General features: G+C 42.7%; 1 protein-coding gene across 2 annotated transcripts in view; it reads right to left on the bottom strand.

Moving 5' to 3' along the window:
• Window positions 1-4618: 4618 nt before the first annotated feature.
• Kdm5b (lysine demethylase 5B) overlaps window positions 4619-23364 on the bottom strand; it is a 59769-nt gene continuing 41023 nt past the window's right edge. Inside the window, exons 15-27 of one of the 2 annotated variants that reach the window (XM_021229140.2) lie at window positions 22993-23174; window positions 22063-22187; window positions 20403-20553; window positions 20130-20244; window positions 18785-19140; window positions 16633-16771; window positions 15287-15466; window positions 14320-14478; window positions 12352-12834; window positions 10798-10909; window positions 8550-8704; window positions 6800-7120; window positions 4619-6202 (exon numbers count right to left, since the gene is read on the bottom strand). In XM_021229140.2, the coding sequence (XP_021084799.1) occupies window positions 5921-6202; window positions 6800-7120; window positions 8550-8704; window positions 10798-10909; window positions 12352-12834; window positions 14320-14478; window positions 15287-15466; window positions 16633-16771; window positions 18785-19140; window positions 20130-20244; window positions 20403-20553; window positions 22063-22187; window positions 22993-23174 (2760 nt within the window). In that variant the 3' untranslated portion in view covers window positions 4619-5920. Of the gene's footprint in view, window positions 6273-6799; window positions 7121-8549; window positions 8705-10797; window positions 10910-12351; window positions 12835-14319; window positions 14479-15286; window positions 15467-16632; window positions 16772-18784; window positions 19141-20129; window positions 20245-20402; window positions 20554-22062; window positions 22188-22992; window positions 23175-23364 lie in introns of both variants that reach the window. The other variant, XM_005073384.4, reaches the window with a different exon arrangement.

Raw genomic sequence — 23364 nt, forward strand, 5'->3', positions numbered from 1 at the left:
TGACCAAATACAGCCACCTAAATGGTGAGAGGAGGAGAATTGGGAGAAGGCAATGGTTTACACTGTTGATCTGACAGGGTGAGAATCACTTGGAGACAAATCTTTGGGCATGGCTGTTAGTGGTCTTTCTAGATTGCCCACTGGGAATCCCGTGCTTCCTGGCTGTAGATGCAATCTGACCAGCTGCCTCAAGCTACTGCTGTGGGGGCTTCCACACCATGGTGGACCCTACTCTCAAACTATGATCCAAAATGAGGCCTTGATTTTCTTGTGCCAGGTATTTTGTTGCAACAAGGCAAGCGACTAATCCAATGCACAGCAGTCTCTCCCTCAGGAAAACCTGGAGCCTTTAAACTGTTGATAATCTTATCCAAGGTTGCCTGAACTCACTAATTTGTTTCCTCCCTTTTGGCCACATAACAGGAAAATCCAAATATCAAAAGGCTCCATAGCACTTGAAGAAACAAAACAGTGCTATCTGGTGGCCAAGGCTGGAGTGGCAGCCAGAGAACAGGCTAAGTCAGTCTGGAAAATAAGCAGCAGAATATGTATCCGAGCACTGCAAACCCCATAATGCTGCCCACCCCCCACTTTCACTTCCTGACACTACTCCACTTGAAGCAATGAAGTCCTACTTGTTTGCTTTTGCTCACTCAGCAGTGGAAAGGTGAGGGATGTAGCAGAGACAGAGAGAGCAAGGAACAAGCAGGGCCTCAAAGCCACCACGGCCTGCTTTTCCATGGCATTCGTGACCAGAAGCCTGGTGAGTACTCATGGCACACAGCACTAAGCGTGTTCTCTTCTCAGTAGAATCTGACCAGAAGGTATTTTGCCCAGTGGGTGGCCATTTCAAGACTACACATGACCACCTCACACCAAGTCCATGCACATAAACAAAGGCTGATTGGTGATGTACGTAGGTTGACTCTAGGGGCTATGTCCACCCTATTCAGAGATGAAGCACTCAATGACTTCATGGACAATATTCTTAAGACTCTGGAACTGCAAGAAATCTTGGTCAAGGAAGTAGTGAGACAGACCAAATGTTCTTAAATCCCATTCCCAAAGTTCACCTCTGCTAGGACTATGTTAGCTCTTTAGTATCCACTCTTGGGGTGGTGTTAAGGTGCTAACTTCCAGTGGGAGGTTAGGCTCATCTTGATGGGGAATTGTCTCCTGAGAGATCAGGATGGATGTCTTGCAAGAACTTTGACTGGAAACACCAGGCAACTCTTAGCCACCTGGGACTACCCTCAACTCCACCTCTGCATTTCCCGGGTAGAACACGCTCATGCTCGCTGCCTAGAGAGCACTTACAGCCTGCCCTGGCAGGCCCTCATCCTTTACAATTTCCAAGTGTAATGAATATACATACATGGTATATGATATAGGTTAAAACAGACCAGCAGCCCAGATCATATGTACAAAGGCTTTCTTTTGGCATGCTCACAGGGGAGCCAGGACAGTGGGAAAGCATTGGCAGGGGCAGGCTGTCGAGCAGCTCAACATCCACCATTTCTAAAAAAGAAGCTCTCCAGGAACTAATAAATAGGTTGGCCTATCTTACATTGGAAGGCAAATGTTTATAACTTACATTTCTGTGTTTGTGTCAAACAAATTACAGCCCTGTGGTCTCTAATCACCTAGATGAAGCAATTGCACTGTCCCATATCTCTACTGCAAGGCAGGTTAGTTATCCCAAAGACTCAAAACATCCCTGGACTCACCAGATCACAGCTCCACCCTCTATCCCAGATCCCAAGTTGGGAGCTGGCTGCCTTGAGATGTCTCACTTAGGCTGTTGACAGCATACACAAACATTCTCATGCAATGCTTAAACATGAATTTTGTTTACATAAGTCTGCAAAGAGTGAAATATACCTTACAAACTGATTATGCCTGGAAAATGGATTTAGAACAGTATTGCTTTATATCATTTTTTGTCTAGAACTTCTTAAGTACCATTTTCTTTACAAGTTACATATGAAGCCTCTCAGACAAAGATGAAAAACTTGAGCCACACGCAAAGGGCTGAGGACAGAAGGCCATCAACTCTGGTGTTCCAGTCACTGTTGAGGAAGGACACTCCAAATGGAGCTCATGACAGTGTCTTCACTACTCTCTTCGGTAGTTCTTCTCCACAAGCAGTATTCCAGATTCACTATTTCTGAAGCATCGTGGCAGGAGGAAACCTTTTCTTTTGACGCCTGTGGAAACCAAACTCAGGGCCTCACTCCTGCTAGGCAAGCATTTTCACCAAGCTCCATCCCCAGCTCAACAGAACATTTTAATGTAGGCTAATGCGTAGCACAGACTAACACATGTTGGTTTGTTACTGGATGACCAGCTCTGGCATAATGCTCAGTGATCATTTAAAATGCCTGCTGTCCAATTTACCTCCTGTTACAAACACATAGGAATCTATTCCAGTCAGGACTGGGCCCAGGGAAACAACCATGGGTGCTAAATACCTCTTCATGCCTGTTCCAAGCTATAAGCAGATCTGATAGGGCTGCCGAATAGCCATTCAGATTTTTGTGGGAAGAGGGAAATGGAGCAATCCACCACAAAGGCCTTAGGGCTGGGGATGGCTCCTGAGGGAAGGTGCTCGTTGTAGAAGCCTGGGAGCTGGACTTGATCCGAGACCCAGGTAAAGGTAGGAGAGAACTGACTGCACAAAAAACGACCCTGGGAGTACAGCCCTGATGAGAGCAGCTCAGTTTCAACCATTGCCCAAGAAACACATTAACACCCAAAAGCCATATCTTATTGTTGTAGCTTTTGGAGGCAGTCTCTCTATGGAACTCAGGATGACCCCAAATTCACAATGCTCCTGAACCAAAATCCTAAGTGCTAGGATTACAAGTGTGTGCTTTTAGTGGTGGGCAAACTAGGTGCATCTTCACCACATCTGCCAAATCAGAAGATATTAATCTCAAAGCTTTTTAAAGGTTAATTTCTTCATTTATTTTGTGTGCACTGCTGTTTTGCCTGCATGTACGTCCAGATCCTTTGGAACTGGAGTTACAGTCAGTTGTCAGCTGCCATGTGGGTGCTGGGAATTGAACCTGGGTCCCCTGGAATAGAAACTAGTGAGTGCTCTTAACCTCTGAGCCATCTCTCCAGCCCTTTTGTTTTGTTTTTAAACAGGGTCTTGCTACTTAATCCAGGCTGGACTTGCATGGAGGCAAAAATCTTTCTGGGATTACACGCATGTGCTACCTATGTGTGTGCCCGCACACAGTGCTGCAGCATCAAGACTAGGGTTTCAAAGATGTTAGGCAAGTACTCTTAACAAATCACAGTCCCAAGCCATCTCATTGTCTTAAGTCTCAGGGATAGATGAAGCAAATTTGTGTTATTATCTACCACTCAAAGTGACACTTCACTCTCTCCACTCCCAGTGAGTTTCTCGAAAGCTAGGACAATCATACTTTCTCCAGCTACTAGCTTTATAGAAAACAAGCTCTTCTACGTAAGAAACCTTCCAGTAACAGTCACTGAAGTGAGGCAGAGTGCTCTCTCCCAGCCTTTGCTACATACAGAGTTCTCCAATCTCATTGTTTGCTTACTAACTGCCCTCCCAGACTCGGGCTCATGTAACTCCACTCTCCTCTCGTCCAAGCCCAGGGACTGTGGGGCCACTAAGATGGAAACTCATGTCAGTGACCATTTTATCTTTTCTCCATATATCCAACTAACGCAACCGTCCTTGTGTTGTGGTGACCCCCAACCATAAAATTATTTTCATTGCTACTTCATAACTAATTTTGGTAGTTATGAATTATAAGTACTTTGAGATAGGTTTGATGAAGGGGTCTCGGTCCATAAGTGGAGAACCACTGCTAAGGTATCAGCAAGCTACAACACTAACACATAATGGAATGTAATTTTTTTTAAATAAAGCTTTAGTTTGTAGTCAGGCACAAAAAAAGATAGCCTAAATTGGAAGCTGAATGTCTCTAACATCCGCGGTGTTTGATGCTGCACAAGGTAGCACAGATAAAACACACTTGAAGAACTTAAGAAATCCTAGGTGTCATTTGATTTTGACTCATAGTATGGTTTTATGCAGCTGACACCTCAGTTAGGGAGGGGATGGTTCAAATCTCCCATCCATGAGCAGCAGCTATGTCAGCAATGCTGCTACTATCAGAGACCGTGCATAGGTACCCATGAAGACAAGCTGCTGGGGGTGCAGATAAAGCTCTCATGGTAGAACGACTGCCTGGCACCACATAAATCAGCCACAGTGGCACACACCTGTAACCCCAGAATTCAGGGGTAGAGGCAGGACACTGTAAGCCAGCCTAGCTCACATGAGACTCAAATGAGCAAACCAAACAAACACCTGTGGAGACCTAGAGGAAAGGAGGGCTCATACTAGATGGGTGAAAGTCCTCAAAAGACTTTATTTTAGCAGCAGTCCTTTATTCTTTGAGCCCTACTTATTTTTGGTAGTGCAGGGTATGGGATCCAGGGCCTTGCTTATGCTAGGCAAGTGCTCTACCACTGAGCTGCACCCCTGGCCTCCACAGTGCCCCCTTCAAAGATTACTCTCAGCCCCAGACAAGAAGAGACATCACAGCAACTGCAGGACACTGCAGACCACTAGGAGTTATTCTTAAACAGATTTAATGATCTGCATTGCATAAAGGGGATAGTACATTTAGATCTTTGCTACATCACAGACTTTTTTTTTGATGTTTTATTAAGGATCTACTAGTTCTACCCACTAGTAGAGGCTGGTAGCTACAGACAGTGAGGAAAACAAGTGTCTGCAACAATTTAGGAAGAGTAAGCAGGAACCTGTTGTTCTGCTTACCAGGAACCCTTCCCCTCTGCAGAACTGAGGGAAACAGCTATGGGCTGCCCATAGCCATAAAGAGGGATGGAATTACAGAGTTGGGAAAGGAATCCCAGGTAGGCAGGTTTGGTAGTCCCAAGTTTCCCTTCAACTGATACAATAAAACCAACCGTCTAAGATGATGAATTCCAGCATCTTAAATCAACCAAATTTCCCTGACAATTCAAATATAATAAAAGCATTTCATAAGGACTTATTTGAAGTCTGAAGTGATATAGGGACCACTCCAACATTCTAAGAGCTTATTTATAAGAGCATGGCTTGAAGAAATGGCTCTGGTCTTTGAAGACAGGGGTTTTTATTAGTGGGGACATGAAGGCAAGGACCCAGCTAAACAATCAGGCTACAAAGACAGAGTCTCCACAAGTTTGAAGACAAACACACTTTTGCTGCAGCCTGCCTGGGGAGAAGCAAAAGCAAGCAAGCCCTCTAGTTCTGTAGGCCCACAAGGTGGAGGGGCAGAAGAAGCTGCAGTCTAGTGTTACAATAGGACCAAGGATTTATTATTCCACAATATAAACTGCAACATTTGATACAACCTTTAAAAAAAGGGGGGGGGGGCAGCAGGGACAAAGCCAAAATACGGGCGTGGGATTACTGACAGTGCAGTCTCTTTCTACATCACTAATTCATCAGTGACACTAGAAACTGGGTACTTGCGGTCTGTACATTAACCAAATGCTAAAGCACCAACACACCGTTTAGAAGCTTGTTTGTTTTAATTCCAGCCACTGAGACCAACATAGAAGTTATTGCTCAGATAAATAAACCTAGCCTACCAGAAAGAAAAAAGTAGAGAAAGAAAGGAACAAAAACCCCAAAGAGAAAAACTTAAAATCCCCCAATGTGGTAACAGAGTAAAGGAGAACAGTTGCTCAGTGAGGGTTACTGGAATTCTGGTGCCCTTTCTGGGACCTGAAACTGAGTTGGACTCTTAAGCCGGTAAATCCCAGGCAGAAGTACAATGTTAATGCTGTACATGAAAAAGGTGCAAACTCCAATACCTTCGAAACTGGTAGAGACCCCTGCAAAAAACAGTCAGCATTTTAAACTTCAACAACCACAAGGAAAAAAAATACAAAAAGTGTCAAAAAATTTTTTAGTTGTTTTTTTTCTTTTTTTCAAAGAGTTCTGGAAAAATGATCCCGCAAGGAATAGAAATAGCACCGTGTACAGGCTGGCTTGACCCCAGTCCTGTAGCTTTGCTGAGATTGAGGAAATCTTCTTTGCTGGAGTCCTGAATTCCATGAAGTAAGTGTGTTTGTTTTTACTTTCGGTTTGGTGTGTCCTTTGCCGTGCAGCGCACACAGATGTAGTCTTCCTTCTCTGCCATCTCTGGAGAGACACCAACACAGACCTGGTGAAACCACTGATTGCAGCTGCCATCACACTGGACCCAGTCCACCTGGTTACAAAGAGCAGGGAGATGGGATGTTCAGAGGAAAAGAATGCCACTCAAAATTGGGCAGGCCAGCCTCAAGACATTCAGGCCATTTGCCACTAACGGCCACTGTCCCAGCACTGGGGCCTCTGGCACAACAGCTAATCACAGGAGTGTAGCTGTCCCACCGCCAAAGCAATCGAGGCAGAGTCATTCTTCAAGTTGTGCCTGCTTTGGGGTAGACAGTGCTGCTCTGTGACCGTAAGCAAAAGGGCACTCCATCAGCATCCCCCCCACCTTCCGGGCGCCAGGACGGTGAAAGCTGGAGGAGCAAGAAAAGGAAAAAGGGAAGAACCAGAGTTTCTTCAAGAAAAGGGAAGAGACCCACGGCCGATGTAAAAGCAGAGTTATCAGTAGGGGAAACTGAACAATCCATTCAGATCAGCCCAAGCAGACAAGCAGAGGAGAAAGCCCCGAGGAGGAGATGAGGTCTAGATTACAGGGTTTCTGAGTTAAGGGAAAGCGTCCTCTATTGCCCACACCTCACTGACCTCATCTCCTTCTGGCTGCAGACAGTTCACAGCTGGACAGACGGCATCTTCATCCTCAGAGTCCTCCTGCTCGGAGTAGGACGTGTCTGAGGGCAGCGAATGTGTTTCAGCATTACGGACTAAGTCATAGCTACGCTCTCTTTCTAATTTGAAATTGTTCATGTCCTTGGGGTGACTCAATTTGATTTTCTTCTTTTGGGGGGTCCGCATTTTTTTAACTCGATCCCACCGTTCACTGGGAAGGCCTTCTCTTTCTGGGCGTCTCTTCAGTTTCCTCTCAAGACTGTTGATTCCATCTCGTTTCCCTCGAAGGCAATCATTCTGGACAGGAGATGACAAATTCAATTTTAGCATTCAGTTTACCCATTACTAAAATTGATACAATATGCGAATGCGAAGCCAAATGATCTCTAAGTATTTATTGAGTCCTAACCACTACCATCTCCCCACTCCTAGTCCTCAAGAACAACCAGCTAATGTCCAGGATCCCTCCTTACTGTTGGTGAACTGAGGGAGCACTGGGAAAGAAAGGGAATTAATGACATGAGTGACCTTCAAGGTGGCCCACTAGCATCAGTAAAGAAAAGATAAACATAGACCCTTCTCACCCAAAGTGAGTGACTGGTTGTTCTAAGTGTTTGCTAAGGACATACATTCTGTCCTTCCAGGAGAAAATGATTAACTCGGTCTGTAATCAATCTTCAGGGGCCTTTTATGAGGGTCTTTTTCATTGTGACTTTACTCTTCCCAGTCGGTTTTTATCCTGATTATATTCTTAGGGACTTTGTGTGCGATAAGCTCCTTACAGAGCTAGAAGGCAGAAGTTCTTTAACTATGCTGAGATACAGGACATTACAGGAGCTGGGGAGACAGCTCAGCATTTTGTTGTTGGAGTTTTTTTGGTTTTTCGAGACAGGGTTTCTCTGTATTGTTTTGGAACCTCTCCTGGCACTTGCTCTGTAGACCAGGCTGACCTCGAACTCACAAAGATCCACCTGCCTCTGCCTCCCCAGTGCTGGGATTAAAGGCGTAAGCCACCAACGCCTGGCTTACAGTTCAGCAGTTTTAAAGCAAGGAACCAGAGGGAGCCCCCAAATCCATGTCAATACTCAATGGCTGTGGTGACTTGTCTGTGGTTTCAACCTTGGAAAGCAGAGACACGGGATCCCTAGAACAAGCTGGCTAATGCCCATCTGCAAGCTCAATTCAGAGATCTTATCTCAGTGAATTGGGTGGAAGAAAGTAATCAGAGTCTGGACATCAACTTCAGGATCCACATATACAAGCATAAACATACATATGCATGAGATATGCAAATACACATAAACACACATTGGAGATGAGTAAAGAAAAGCCTTTGTTATTTTACATCTTTAAAATCTTTGCCAAAAAAAAGGAAGGCCCTTTGAGCTACAATGTTCATCTTTATAGCATTACTTCTATAGAGAAAAGTAATCCCACTACCCCTCACTATTATCTCGATAATCCCACTTCTCATTATTATCAAGGAAGAGAACAGTTCCCTAAAAAGGAAAAGAAAAAATTCAGATATAAAACAAATCTAAGCTATGACACCCCAACTGCTGTGAATGGTTTCGGTGTCTGTCTGGTTGCAGAACGGAGTTGTGAAGTACAGTTTGCATGCTCTTCTGGCTCAAAGACAGAGCTATCTCTTCACCAAAGCATTAGGTAGTGACACTAAAACATGCAATACCACTGCAGACTTGCTTCCCAGCAGCCTGTCACTCACCTTTTCACTACTGACTCTAACAGGTGAACTTCGGTCAGTTTGCTGAGCAGAGCTTGGCTTTGTAAGTAAAGTCTGATAAAGCCCCTGAATTTCAGGAAGTGATACCTGGAGCAACTGGGCTTCCATTAACAGTTCATTCACTTCTGGACTCACACCTGGTAAAGACCAAACCCAATCAAAACAGGAACGGCAAGATTTAGTACATGCACATTTAAAGCTTGTCAGCACAGAAGACTGTCCCCATGCCACTTTCCTCTTTCAACTGCAGTTAGTTTGTTATACGTGGTTTTTGGCTGCCTACTCATAAGGAGTGGCACAATGAAGAGGTGTGGATTTGTTGGAGTAAGTATGGCTCTGTTGGAGGAAGTGTGTCACTGTCGGGGCGGCTTTGAGGTCTCATATATGCTCAAGCTACACCCACACAGTGTCTCAGTTCACGATGTAGGATTCTCAACTCCTCCAGCACCATGTCTACCTGAACATCGCCAAACCACACCATAATCATAATGGACTAAACCTCTGAACTGTAAAACACCACCAATGCCCAGCTAAATGTTTTTCCTTTATAAGAGAGCTGCTGTGGTCAGGCCCAGCAGTGGTGGAGCACACCTTTAATCTCAATACTCGGGAGGCACAGGCATGTGAATCTCTGTGAATTCGAGGCCAGTCTGGTCTATAGAGAAGAATTCCAGGACAGGCTTCAAAGCTACAGAGAAACCCTGTCTCAAAAAAACAAACAAAACAGTTGCAGGTCTACAGGGCAAGTTATAGGACCAAGACAGCCAGACCTACACAGAGAAACCCTGTCTCAAAAAACAAAAATAAAAATAAACAAACAAACAAAAAAAAGGACACTGCTGCCCTATAGCATCAACAATTTGAGCAGAGCAAGGAGCTTAGACCACATGGCTAAGGACTAAGGATCAAGATTCCAGTTGAAACTTTAGGCAGAACTCTAAGGAGGACTATGTCTACACTTATAATCCCAGCACTTCCAAATTGGAAGTAGGAAGATCAGGAGTTCAAGTTCATGCTCAGCTACATAGGGAGTTTGAGGCCAACTTAAGTTAATAAAACCCCCTATCTCTCTCCTCTCTTCTCACTCCCCCGGCCCCCCCACACACACAGTAGAAGAGAAGGAAAAAAGTCAAATGTGATAGCACACACTTGTAATCTCAGCACTTGGCAAGTGGAAACTAGACCATGAGTTTAAGATCACTGACTGGGGTGGAGAGATGGCTCAGAAGTTAAAAGCACTGGCTGCTCTTCCAGAGGGCCTGGGTTCAACTTCCACCATCCTCATGGTGGCTCACAACTGGCTGTAATTACACCCCCAGGGATCTGATGGCCTCTGTAGACACTACATGCACATGGTACAGACATATAGGCAGGCAAAACACCCACACACATAAAATAAAAATAAACAAATGTTTAAAAAATATCATTTTTGACTCAATATTAAATTTGAGGCCAGGGCTGGAGAGATGGCTCAGAGGTTCAAGAGCACTGGCTGCTTTTCCAGAGCAGATCTAATGAGATCTGGTGCACTCCTCTGGCATGAATTTGAGGCCACCCCAAGCTAAAGGAGACCTTAACTGAAGATGGGGGGTGGGAGTAGAGAAGAGGTAGGTTTCAAATATGGGTTATCTCTAACAACAAGGCAACCCATGACTTAACATTCTGACCTAAATACATGGTGCTTGGTGTTAGCTGGTGTGGAGGGCTAACTCTTATTCCTAAAAGTAACAGAGGATGTATCCTTGGTGTTTATAAAAATCTTCAAGTACAATCCATTACTTTGCTACTAAGAAAATGCACAATATTAAAGGTTTTTGGTCTGGTTGCTGTTTTTGAAACAGAGCCTTGCTATGTAGCCCAGAAATCCTTCAACTCATAATCCTTCTGCCTCAGTCTCATGAGTGCTGATGTTATTTATACTTATTCAACACTGTATCTGGCAAGGATACAGTTCTTTAGGATACCAGATCATCTATTACAAAAACCTAAGCAAGGGGCTGGAGAGATGGCTCAGAGGTTAAGAGCACTGCTTGCTCTTCCAGAGGTCCTGAGTTCAATTCCCAGCAACCACATGGTGGCTCACAACCATCTACAATTCAATCTGGTGTCCTCTTCTGGCATGTAAGCAGAACATTGTATATGTAATAAGTAAATAAATCTTTAGAAAAAAAAAAAACCTAAGCAAGCTGGCCAGCTACTATCTAGAAACAGTATAAAATACAATACAAACCATGAAGGGGGACACAACTCTGTCCAGTAGAGAAGGGAGAATGGGAAAAGGAGCTTCTATTGTCCCAGTCCTCAGGCAATGAAATCGATGTAGTACCAGGAGGTTGAGACACCTAATGGAAGAGAAACACCTTATTACAAGGCTTTTGCAGATCAAAAACACTACCAATTAAATGGAAGTATCTTCTAGAATAAAGACTTATTTTTTTTAGTAAGTTACCTCAGGCATCCAGAAACACCAAACCAACCCTCATAGGAACAGTTATTCAACTTCCCAATTTTATTCAGAATGATCTCAAGAGGTGAAGACATAGGGAAAAGAAACCATTTCCACTCAAGAGAACACATTATACCACCTTTCAATGTTTATGTAACTTTTTTTTACTCAAAAGGCATGTAACAGCTGTGCATGGTAGCACACACCTGTAATCCCAGCACCTGGGAGGTAACAACAGGAGGATCAGGAGTTTGAGGATATCTATGGCTCTATGAAACCCTGTCTCAAAAAAATTAGCAAAACAGTGTGTCCTTTCCCTTTATTAACTCTCAGCACACCCTTGGTAAAGGAATACAAGTGGCTCTGCTACTGGCTACCCAAACAGCAGCAAATATTTAATGACTTGCTATTACAGAAGCTATTACACAGGAACAAATGAAGTTAAGATAGGCCATTTTCAGTACTTACTTGTGCTTTGCTAAGCATTCAACTCCCAAGAATTATGATCCTTCCCTCCTCCTTCCCTCTCCATTGTGGTGCAAACACACCAGGCCATATCTAGCCTCACGTTGTTAAGAGAGATAGAGTGTCTCTACTTTGCCCAGCCTGGTCTAAAACTCTTGTGCTCAAGTGACCCTACCTGCCTCAGCCTTCTGAAAGCTAAGGATACAGATGAATATTACTATGCCCAGTTTGTAAATACCTTTGTTACAGAAATATATTGGGATAAGGGACCAGCAAAGTGGCTCAGCAGGTAAGGTGCTTGCCAATATGCCTAATGACCTGAGTTCAAAGACCAGAATTCACAAGATGGAAGGGGAGAATGGATTCCTGCATATGAGCATATAAACATATAAGTAATTGTAAAAATTAATTGTCTATAACCTCAGCACTCAGGAGACAGAGGCAGGAGGACAAAAGTTCAATATCATCCTCAGATACCACAAGTTCATGACCAGTCTGGGTTAGGAAAGACCACATCTTAAAACACAAAAAGCAGGAACACCGAGATGGCTTGAGACACAAGCCTATGGTCAGAGTTCTCAGAAACCACGTGAGGTAAAGGGAGAGAACTGTTCACAAAAACGGCTAAATCATGCACGCCCAAGAGCACACACAATAATAATAATAACAATTTTAAAGGCAAACAAACAAAAACTCCTGACAATTAGGGACAGAGAAAAGTGTAAGGACAGAGAGAGGTGAATGGCCTCTAAAGAGGGAAGTATAAGTGTCATAAATGCTAGTGACAGAAGGAAAGATGTCTCGGAATGGCCACAGCAGACAGGACCACACAAAGCTATGCAGATGTCAGTAACCCACAAAAGCCAGGCTAACCTTGTTTGTCTCTGATGCCGGTCCTACTGAGGCTTGCCATCTGCTAAACAGTCCAGAGCCCACTTGGTCTTGCACAAATTTTAGATTCCCTGAAGAAAGTAGTTGTTGGGCTCTGTGTTGCCAGTTCACGGTTCTTTCAATCATATATCGAAGTGCATCCCCCTCAGGAAGGCGAACTCTTATACGCTGCAGGGAGGCCAGCAGGGGCAAAATTTTATCTAACGGAGGCTTCTCTGACCTTCGACAATGAGGACAAAGCCAGATGCGGGGGCTTTGTGGAATATTAGGTACTGCTACACAATGAGTGTGGAAAGCATCCCTGCAGAGTTCACACTGGATCATGGGAGTGGCTGGAGTCTTCTGGCACAGGCAGACTTTCAGCTCTACATCTTGGACAGGTGACAGCAATTTCCCTTCATTGGCAAGTCTGAGAGACTGCAAAGCTTCCATCTCTCTTAGGCGAGCTTCCCCAAGAGTTGCCATCTGGAAAGGAGTGAGCCATCATGGATATTATCATAGAGAACTATCCCTCATCCACAACACAATCCAAAACAAGCTCTGCCTCAAGCTAAGCCACACCCACTACGGCTACATTTCTGCATGCCAATAATGCATACCCCACAAGGTCTATGAGGAGAATCAAATGAGATGAGACACAACACTCCATCTTGTGCATACTTAACCTACGCCACTTCTGGATTTACGGCCTAGAATATTTACTTCTCTGAAAAGACTGACACTAATACTTTCCGTATGTTCATTTCTGACCTTCTCTACTAGCTTCCATTCCCTTAGATTTTGTGGCCTTTTAGAAGAGCACATGAGACAGAAAGTCTAGAGCCAGGTGTGATAGCTCAAGACTGAAAGCATAGCACTCAGGAGGGTAAGTCAGGAGGAATTGAATCCGGCCTCAACTACAAGAGGGTCGGGGTGGGGTGCTCAAGCAGTCACCACACAGTGGCTGCTCTGTGTTTACTGTTATTCACTGCTAAGTCGTCCATATGTGATGAACACAGCTGCCATTGAGTCCTCTGGAAGAGCAGCCAGAAACCACTGAGCCATCTCTCCAGCCACCTATGTTATACTTTTTTTTGTTATTGTTTTGTTTTTCGAGACAGGGTTTCTCTGTATTGTTTTGGAGGCTGTCCTGGAACTCGCTCTTTAGACCAAGCTGGCTTCGAACTCACAGAGATCTGCCTGCCTCTGCCTCCCGAGTGCTGGGATTAAAAGCATGAGCCACCAACGCCCGGCCCTATATTGTACTTTTAAAGTGGTTCCTAGTCAAGTTAACTTGTTTTACCTTTCTGGTAGCACTGACCTCCTAACTAGTATTTCTAGATAAACCCACATGCATTCTCAATATTCAAGACTCAGACTAGGCCAGGCATAGTGGCACACACCTTTAATCTTAGCACTCAGGGGGCAGAGGCAGGTGGTTCTCTTCAAGTCTGAGGCCAGCCTGATCTACAAAAGTGAATTCCAAGACAACCAGGGAGAGCCCATCTCAAAGACTCAGATTGGGTGGCCTACTCAAATTTTATGCACCTCTGGGTATTTTTGTATTTTATCATTTTGCAGAATTCAAGAACTCATTAATGCCAGGTAAGAATTTTACCAATGAAATAGTTTTTTTGTTTTTGTTTTCCAAGACAGGATTTCTCTGTGTAACCCTGGCTGTCCTGGGACTCACTCTGTAGAACAGGTTGGCCTCCAACTCACAGAGAGCCATATGCTTCTGCCTCCCCAGTGCTGGGATTACAGGTGTGTGCCACCGCCGCCACCACCACTGGGTCCTAACAGCTATCTTTAAACTTAACAATTTTCAAAAGTCCTTTAAGTAAACTCAAGCACTTTTCAAATTATCCTACTAATTGTTCCATATCCCTACATAGTACCTAAAAGGGTAAGAAACTATTCTCCCACAAAACAAACAGAAAACAAACAAAAAGAAGACATCCTACTACGCACAGCTGAAGCAGTCTCTTTGCTCTCTGTTAAGGCCCTTTCCAGGTCACTCAGACTCTCTAATTTGGTACTTTTCTTCTTCCCACTTGGCAAGGGCTCCTTCAACTTTCTCTGCTTCCTTTTCAATCCCAGAAGGCCAATATCACACCTTGGACAAAGCACCTAATATGAGGGAAAACAAGATCATTGTTTAAATAGATTTCAGATTATACAAGTTAAAAGCCAAAGTAGTATGCAAGGTGTCCATTTCTTATTATCTATCATTCTTTGAAAAATGCTACCAAATTCTGAAAACTCATGTGCGTGCACATACACACCATTAATTGACTTGATAAAACAGACCCTTAATAAAAATGTAAAGTATAAAAATGTGATATAAGCTAACTGATTCCAATGAAAACGCATAAGCACCAGCTTACTTGAAAATAGAAATATTTAGCTTAAGCACTTTTTATGCAAAGTAAGTGAGGTCATATCAGGTTTACTGAAATGGAGATGTCTCAGTGGTTTTTGGGAGAACTGGGGTTCAATTCCCAGTATCCATCTAGTTCACAGCAGTTCCAGGGCAGACTTGACTTTACCCTTCCATAGATAGGCACTAGACACATATGGTGCACAAATACACTGTAGTAGGAAAACACCCATACACATAAAATAAAACTAAGATAAAATGAAGGTAGTGAATCACAGTCAGGTTTAGAGTCTAATTTTACCATACATAGAAACCTTTACCCAGTCAGGTGTGGTGTACACACAGCTGTAGTCCCTGAACTTAAGAGAGTTAGACTCTACTATACACTGAACAAACAAACCCTAATGGAAAAATGCTCTTCTCTAGACATGGACACCCTACATGTAGCCAGGAACATTTAAAGTTTCCTAAAAACAACTCACAGTAGATAGATCCACAAACAGGGCCACTTTTACATGCTATGGACAGTATTCAAACTAGAGATGGTTACAAACTTACCTCTAATAGAGAATATGGTGAATTCTCAGTCAAGAATGTTTTAGAAGCACATTCTTTCCAAGCCTGAACTTCAGCTACTAGTAATTCCAGTCTTGGTAAAGAATTCAGATGTACTGGGATAGATCGACCCCTTGCGACAAGTTCGACGAGTGATTCTAACACTGGCACACGTCCTCCTGCCTAGTAAATTAAGAAATGTAAAATAGGAAAAGCACAATTCAGTCTGGCCCATGTTAAATTGGATGGGTGGGGAGGAAAGAACAACATTTGTTTTTCCTTTAACAAACAGCCCATAAATCTAGTTAATGTTAGGCTCTGATGGATAAAAAAATTAATGTGCACTGGGCATTGGTGGCACATGCCTTTAACCCCAGCAGTGAGGCAGAGACAGACAGTCTCTGTGAATTCAAGGTCAGCCTGGTCCACAAATTGAGTTCTAGGACACCCAGATGTTACACAGAGAAACTCTGAATTCAAAAACAAAACAAAAATCTTCTGGGAAATTTATTCATATATAATTTCCTGGTCCCTATCCCGGATATTCTGAGTTAGTATGTCAAGGATAGATCTGTAGATTAAAAAGAGGGGGGACATGAAGTGGGGAGGTAGGCCCACTGGAGGGTCAATAAGAGGTGGGAGAAGGAAGTTGGACAAGTTGTCAAAGAATGAAAGTATTTTATAGGACTGGGCTGGAGAGATGGCTTAGAGGTTAAGAGCACTGGCTGCTCTTCCAAGGGACATAAGGTTTGATTCTGAGCAACCACATGGAAGCCATTTTACAACCATCTGTAACTTCAGTTACAGGGGATCCAACACCCTCTTCTGAACTCGGCATACACATGGTACACAGCAGACATACATACAGGCAAAACATATGAAAATAAATAAATCTAAAAAAGATCTTAAGGTATTTTATGAAAATAATTACAAATAAGTGAACATCATTTGAGGAGTAACAATCAAGGCTGTCACAACAAAAGAAAATAGAAAAATGAGCCGGGCGTTGGTGGCGCACGCCTTTAGTCCCAGCACTCGGGAGGCAGAGGCAGGCAGATCTCTGTGAGTTCGAGGCCAGGCTGGACGGAAAATAGAAAAATGAGAGACAGGCTCTAAGAAGCCAGAGAAGAAAACCTGTAGGCATGGTCATGGCAGGTCTGAGAGCTGCCACACTTGTGAGCTAACAGTTCAATTACCAGAGGTCTGTGGCCTTCTGCTCCCACCTGCTTATCCACTTTGCTGTCAACACTGAGGAACAGCAGCTGCAAAGTTTCTTTCCTACATTGGGGGGGGAGGGGGGGGGAGGCGGCGGCAGCATGGCAGCTAACTGCACACTTTTTTTAACCAACCTGCAGTGCATCTACATCTCGAAGCCAGTCTCTGGCTCTCTGCACAGAATCCTTCAAGACCGCACCATTGGGCAGATAGGCAGGTATCTCCTCGATCTCCTTTACTGCTGTAGTAAGGCTACTCAAAGAATTCCGTGGTCTACAAAAGCAAAACAAATGACATGTATGAGAAGTGCATTGTTCTTATACTTACCAAAAGACCTGGAAAATAATTCATCATGGCAAACAAAAAAAGTTTAAAACATTAAATTCATCGTGGCAAAACAAAAAAGAAAACAAAACAAAAAAAAACCCTTTATTAATGACACTGATCACTACATATCAAGTTAACTCATTTGAAATGATTTAAATGATTAAGAACAAGGGACTGGAGAGATGGCTCAGCAGCTAAGAGTAATGACTGCTCTTCCAGAAGCTGGGTTCAACTCCCAGCACCCACATGGCAGCTCACAGCTGTCTGTAACTCCAGTTCCAGGGGACCAGACACCCTCACACAGAGATATATGCAGCAGGCCAAACACCAATGCACATGAAATTTAAAAAATAAACAAATAGGCCAGGCAGTGATAGCGCACGCCTTTAATCCCAGCACTCGGGAGGCAGAGGCAGGAAGATTTCTGTGAGTTCGAGGCTGGGCTGGGCCGACAGCCTCCAAAACAATACAGAGAAACCCTGCCTCGTAAAACCAAAATAAACAAATAAACAAACAAATAAATAAGAAAAAGGAGCAGGGCTTACTTGTTTAAAAAAAAAAAAAGATTTAAGAACAAGTAAGATCCCGTGCATGCGTAACTGGCCCTGAAGTTAACTTCAGGCAGGTGAGAGTTTGGTGCTAGAACTTGAGCTTGTGTGCTAAGACAGAGCAGAAGGCACTTCTAACAGCTGAGCCATCTCCCCAGCCTTAGATTCCAAAACAGCATTGTAATTCTACCTATACCTGATTTTATGATACAAAGTCTAAAGCATAAAGTAACATACAATTAGTAATTTCTTTTGTGTGAAGCTAAATGTCAAGAATCAGATAAACTAAGCCTTTAATCCCAGCATTTGGGAGGCAGAGGCAGGTCTACAGATTTAGTTCCAGGACAGCCAGAGCTGCAGAGAAACCCTGTCTCAAATAACCAAAATAATCAGATAAACTAAGAAAATGTAAATTCTCTAAAACATTAACACAAAGCACAATATCAAAATATTTCACATCCTCTAACGCAAAACAATATCTATAACCTAGATTTTTTTGTTTGTTTGTTTTTTTCAGACAGGGTTTCTCTGTATTGTTTTGGAGGCTATCCTAGAACTCCTCTGTAGACCAAGCTGGTCTCGAACTCACAAAGATCTGCCTGCCTCTGCCTCCCGAGTGCTGGGATTAAAGGCATGTGCCACAAATGCCTGGTTTAACCTAGACTTCTTAATGCTTATGCTGTCTGCCGAACCAATAAAGATCTGCCACACAGAAAGCAAGGGCAGGAAATGACTTCATTTTCACCTCTGGTGCAGACGGCTGTCACATTTCAAATAAAAGTCTACACAGATTAAACATCCGGACTTAGCCAGCAACAGCAAAAATAGTTATTTCTACTGAAAATACTCTGCATTACCATCAGTGCACAGAATAAACACATTAACTCTCAGACCTTTGTCCTTCATGACTCTAGATTTCATTTATTAACCATAAATTTGAATAGTTCCACACATTTGTAAACATTTCCTTCTCCCAAAGATAATATCATTAGAGAATATAGGGAAATTTAATTTAATTTTATCTTTAAAAATCATTCCCATCAAAAAAAAAAATCATTCCCATCTAAATCATTTATTTCATAAGCAGTAAAATATACATTCATTTTTCTTTTCTTTTCTATTTTTTGGAACACAGTCTTATATAGCTCTGGCTGTCCTGTAGACCAGGCTGGCCTCAAACTCACAAAGATCTACAGCCTCTGCTTCCCAAGTGCTGGGATTAAAGCTATGCACCACCACTGCCTGGCTAGTTTTCTTTATCCACATTTCAAAGCAGGTCCACAAAAATAAGCTTTTTGCCCAAATATTTTACAACGACAGCTATTTTGCACAGTATGCTAGCCTCTGTGCTCTAAAGCTCACCTATTATCCAAACTTCCCAATGGAGAGGTTAAGATTTGTTTTGTTTTACCTTGCTTTGAGGAGACTTTTGGCTTTGTCATCCCAGTGCTCTGACACTGTAAGCAGTTCTTGCAGACGGGCCATAGCTTTCTCTACTGCTGAATATGGAGCCAGCCCTACCCCTAAGTCTATGAGTCGTCGCATATCATCCAACGAAAGGGAACTGGAATCTAGACAAGCCTGTTGCACCTCTTCTAGCCAACGGGCCTGTTCTAACCGAATACGAATCTCAGCAAGCTGTGGAAGTTCAACATCAAATTCAAAGCTGACATCAAGCAAGTTCTGCAGCTCGGCAGCACTAGGCATTTCCTGAGACAGTAGTTTCTGGCTTTGCTGCTGGAAATCTTCTACACGATCCAAGAGATCCTGAAAGCAAGCAAGCAAATAAAGTCAAACAATAGAAGTCATACCTTCAAAATAGCACTTCAGTACTTGACCTTCTGTCAAGTTTAAAGTCTGAAGTTCATAGCCTCTTTGGCAAGCCACATTATGTCAGTAAAAATATGAGCCAAAAAGGCAACACAAATGTCACCTATAACTAAAATGAGGTCATAACAATTTATGCCAACCCTAAGAATTAAGTTTTTATCGTGTTTTGTTTTGCATTTGTTTGTGAGGTTGTTCTACAAACCCACATGAGTCTATGTGCATGTGTGTATGGAGGGTACATGCACCTGTCCAAGCATCCGTACTTGTGAGGACCACAAGAGGCATTAAGATTAGAGTCCTCTATTTCTCCAAGGCAGGCTTTCTCCCTGAACCTGGGCTCATATATTTTCAGTCAGGAAGCCAGCAAGTCTTGGCAACAATCATGTTTCTGGGCCCCCTTAAAACTGGGGTTAAGAGGCACATGAGGCACATAATAGATTATATGGAGGCTGGAATCCAACCTCTGGTCCTCATGGTTGTATAACAAGAGCTCATTCATAATCATAATCATGGAACTATCTTTCCAGCCCCTTCGACTTACTATGGAACTTAGGCTGACTTCATATTTGTAACAGTCCTCCTTCCTCAGGACCTAATCATTGGAATTAAAAATGTGGGTCACCATGCCAGACTCAGTGGTCACTTTCATAGTGAAAATCTCCAACTTTATTATCTTCCCTCTGTTATAATCTCTCCTATGTACCCAATTATCTCTCAAGGAGAGCAGACTTGCAGTTCCCAGCACCATGCCAGGTTGCTCACTGGTAACTCCAGATTTAGTAGCTATGATACTCTTTTGGTCTCTCTCTGCAGATATAGGCATGCATACACGCACACAATTTAACCACTGAAGAGGGCTACTTAATAATGCCAACTGAGTTCACACAATATGGGATTTACCCCAATGTCCATCTTTATATGGTTACCTTTAGCAATGGTGTTTGACTAAGAACACATGGAAGAGCATACAATTGAGTCACAAACTGTCGGAGTTCATTCACAGTCAACTGATTCTGAGACTTTCCTCCACCGGATCGATACCTATAAAACAAGAGCCCAAGGAAGCTACATGAGAACACTAATGTTCATTACTCACAGGTCACAATATAACAGAAATCTTGGACCCAAAGGAAAAATTGTAACAGGTTTCTAAGTTCAGGTGCCACAGATTACCATCTCAAATAGTCAGAAATATGTACCTTGTTTGCCTTTTGCCATTAAGCAATTGTTGGGCAACAGAGGCACACTTTTCTGCATCCTGTGTGACTAAGCGAAGGTGACGCAGAAGATCATTGTCTGGGAATTTCTTCATTTCTGATTCTTCAATTAAAGCTTTAAAGCTAACAAGACCTAAAATAAACAACACATCATACTGTGATCATCAAGTTTATAATTAGTTACAAAACAAAGTGAACAGGAAGATCCCTCCACAAATGCAACATTATAGTTATTATGTATTAGACAATATTTATCTGATATGGGGGATGGGAAGGAACTGAACAAGTACTTAGAGTTGGTCTTAGAGAGGATCTAATGGGTTTAAAGATCTTTTTCAAGTGAAAATCAACTGATTTGTGAAAGAAAAACAATACGGATGTTACTGTGGTTAACCCATATTGTGGTCCTTTATTTCATTTTATAATAGACAAGAAACTGGTGATACTGCTCCCTCCCCATAACTGAAAAGGGAGGAAGTTACCTGCTGAACCACAGAAAGGTTTGAAAGAGATGGTAGTAGCAGTGATTGAAAGTAATGACAGGGGGGCTGGAGAGATGGCTCAGAGGTCAAGAGCATTGGCTGTTTTTCCAGAGGACCTGAGTCACCATGTGGTTGCTGGGAATTGAACTCAGGTCCTCTTGTAAATTCAGTGATTACCAGAGAACAGGCACATGCACAGACAGACAGGCAGGCAGGCAGGCACAGACAGACAAGCAGGCACAGACAGACAGGCAGGCATGCAGACACATATAAAATAAAATCTTTTATGAAAAAATAGGAAAAGGTAATGATCAATGTCAGGGATACCAAACTTTGATTAGGACTGGAAATATTCATAGACATCTAATTATTAATTAATATTGCCTTTCAAATAATCTATTTCTTAAAATAAAATACTAAAAAGTTGTTATATTTTCTTAAGACTTTTTTCTTTTATTTAGTTGTTTTGTTTGAGACAGGGTTTCTCTATAAATAGCCATGCTTATGCTGGAACTTGCTTTGTAGACCAGGGTGGCCTTGAACTCAGATTTACCTGCCTTTGCCTCCCTACTGCTGGAATTAAAGGTATGAGCCACCACATCCAGCTTGATTTATTTTTATGAGTATGGGTGTTCTGTCTACATGTTATCTATATAACACATGTATGCAGAAGGGGGCACTGTATCCCCTAGGATGTGAATAATTAGAATGGAACCCATATCCTCTGGAAGAGCAGCCAATACTCTTAATCTCTGAGCCAACACTCCTTCCACACTAGCATGAGTTCCAGCGATCAAATTCAAGATCACCAGGCTTGTGTGGCATGTACATTTTCCCTCCACTAGGCGTTTAAGGGAGATAGTTATCTTTTAAGGAAAAAAAATCTCTAGCAGGGCAGTGGTGGCACATGGTTTTAATTGCAGCACTCTGTTAAGTTCCAGGCCAGCCTGGTCTACAAAGTGAGCTCCAAGACTGCCAGGGCTACAAAGAGAAACCCTGTCTTGAAAATACTAAAAGGGGAGGGGGAAAAAATAACAAAAAAACTGTTTATAAGGGTGAAACAAGACTGTTTTCAGTCATCTGTTTTGTTGATAAAGTTGGTGCAACAAAAATCCAACTCCACTTTGCTGGTTACAAATCACACTCTCTGCATTACATACTTTTCTTCTTGTTGATCTTTGCTTCTAAAGCTTCATTCACATTTAAAGACCATTCATTGTAAGACTCTGCTCGAAGCTTCAATGCATTCATCATAGGATAGAGATCATCCAGAGTGTATCTATACCTGGAAACAGAACACAAACAGCTTTGAGACAGTGACTGTAGAGAAAGACTGCTAATAGAGATGTCATTGAGCTTTTTAATAAAGACAGTGTGGACTGAGAAGATGACTCAATATGTAAAGCATTTTCCAATCCCCAAAACCCATGTGTGGTGGTGACTATAAACGGCCCCTATAGGCTCATGTATTTGAATGCTAGGTCATTAAGGAGTGGTGATACTTGACAGGTATTAGGAGTTGTGGCCTTGTTAGAGGAAGGTGCCACTGGGGCTGGGCTTTGGGGCTTCAAATCCTTAAGTCAGGCCCAGTGTCACTCTCCTCCAGCCTTTGGATCCTGATGCAAAACTCTCAACTACCATGTCTCACTAAGGCTACCTTGTTCCCTGCCATGAAGATAATGAACTAAACCTCTGAAACTGTAAGCAAGCCCCGATTGAACGCAGTGCTGTGATATGCCTCTACCACCCCAGGACTGATACAATGACATGAAGTGGAGACAGGAGACTCCCTGGAAGATAATGAGTCATCCAGGTTGGCATACACAGTCAAGAACAGAGAAAACTTACCTTAAACAAGATGGGAGGCCAGAGATAACACCTGAGGCTGTTCTGACTCCACAAGCACACTGTGGCACATACATAACCACATTCACACATGAATATGATCCCCCCTCTCTCTCACATACACACACACACACCATAAATCATAAATATACACATATGTACATGTACACACAAAGAATAAAATAAATGATTCAATGCTTTCCCAAAGTAGGAGAAAAAAAACAAACCCCATCCTTCATACTTACCGCAGGTTATACTTATAAGGGGGACAGGAACACAATTCTTTTACATGATGTAAACAAACAAGCAGACCAGGTTTACAAGAGCAGGAGATGGCAGACATGAAGCATGTTGTTTTGCATTTTATACACTGCCGCTCATCATCTGGCAACAACTCAAAATCCATTCTTTCTGAATCAATTACTCCCTAAAATTAAATATACATTAGAGGCTTTGAAAGGATAGTACAACCTAAAAGACCAAGTATGCACAGAAATTTTTAAAGCCTTAGTAAAATACATAAGCATGATTTAAAACTATATGGGCTACCGAGTAACAATATCCTAGCATGTTAATAATCCACTTGTTGCAGGGCCGTGGTAGTGCATGTCTTTAAC

The sequence above is a fragment of the Mesocricetus auratus genome, unplaced genomic scaffold (assembly GCF_017639785.1).
Source record: "Mesocricetus auratus isolate SY011 unplaced genomic scaffold, BCM_Maur_2.0 Super-Scaffold_100676, whole genome shotgun sequence".
NCBI lineage: Eukaryota > Metazoa > Chordata > Mammalia > Rodentia > Cricetidae > Mesocricetus > Mesocricetus auratus.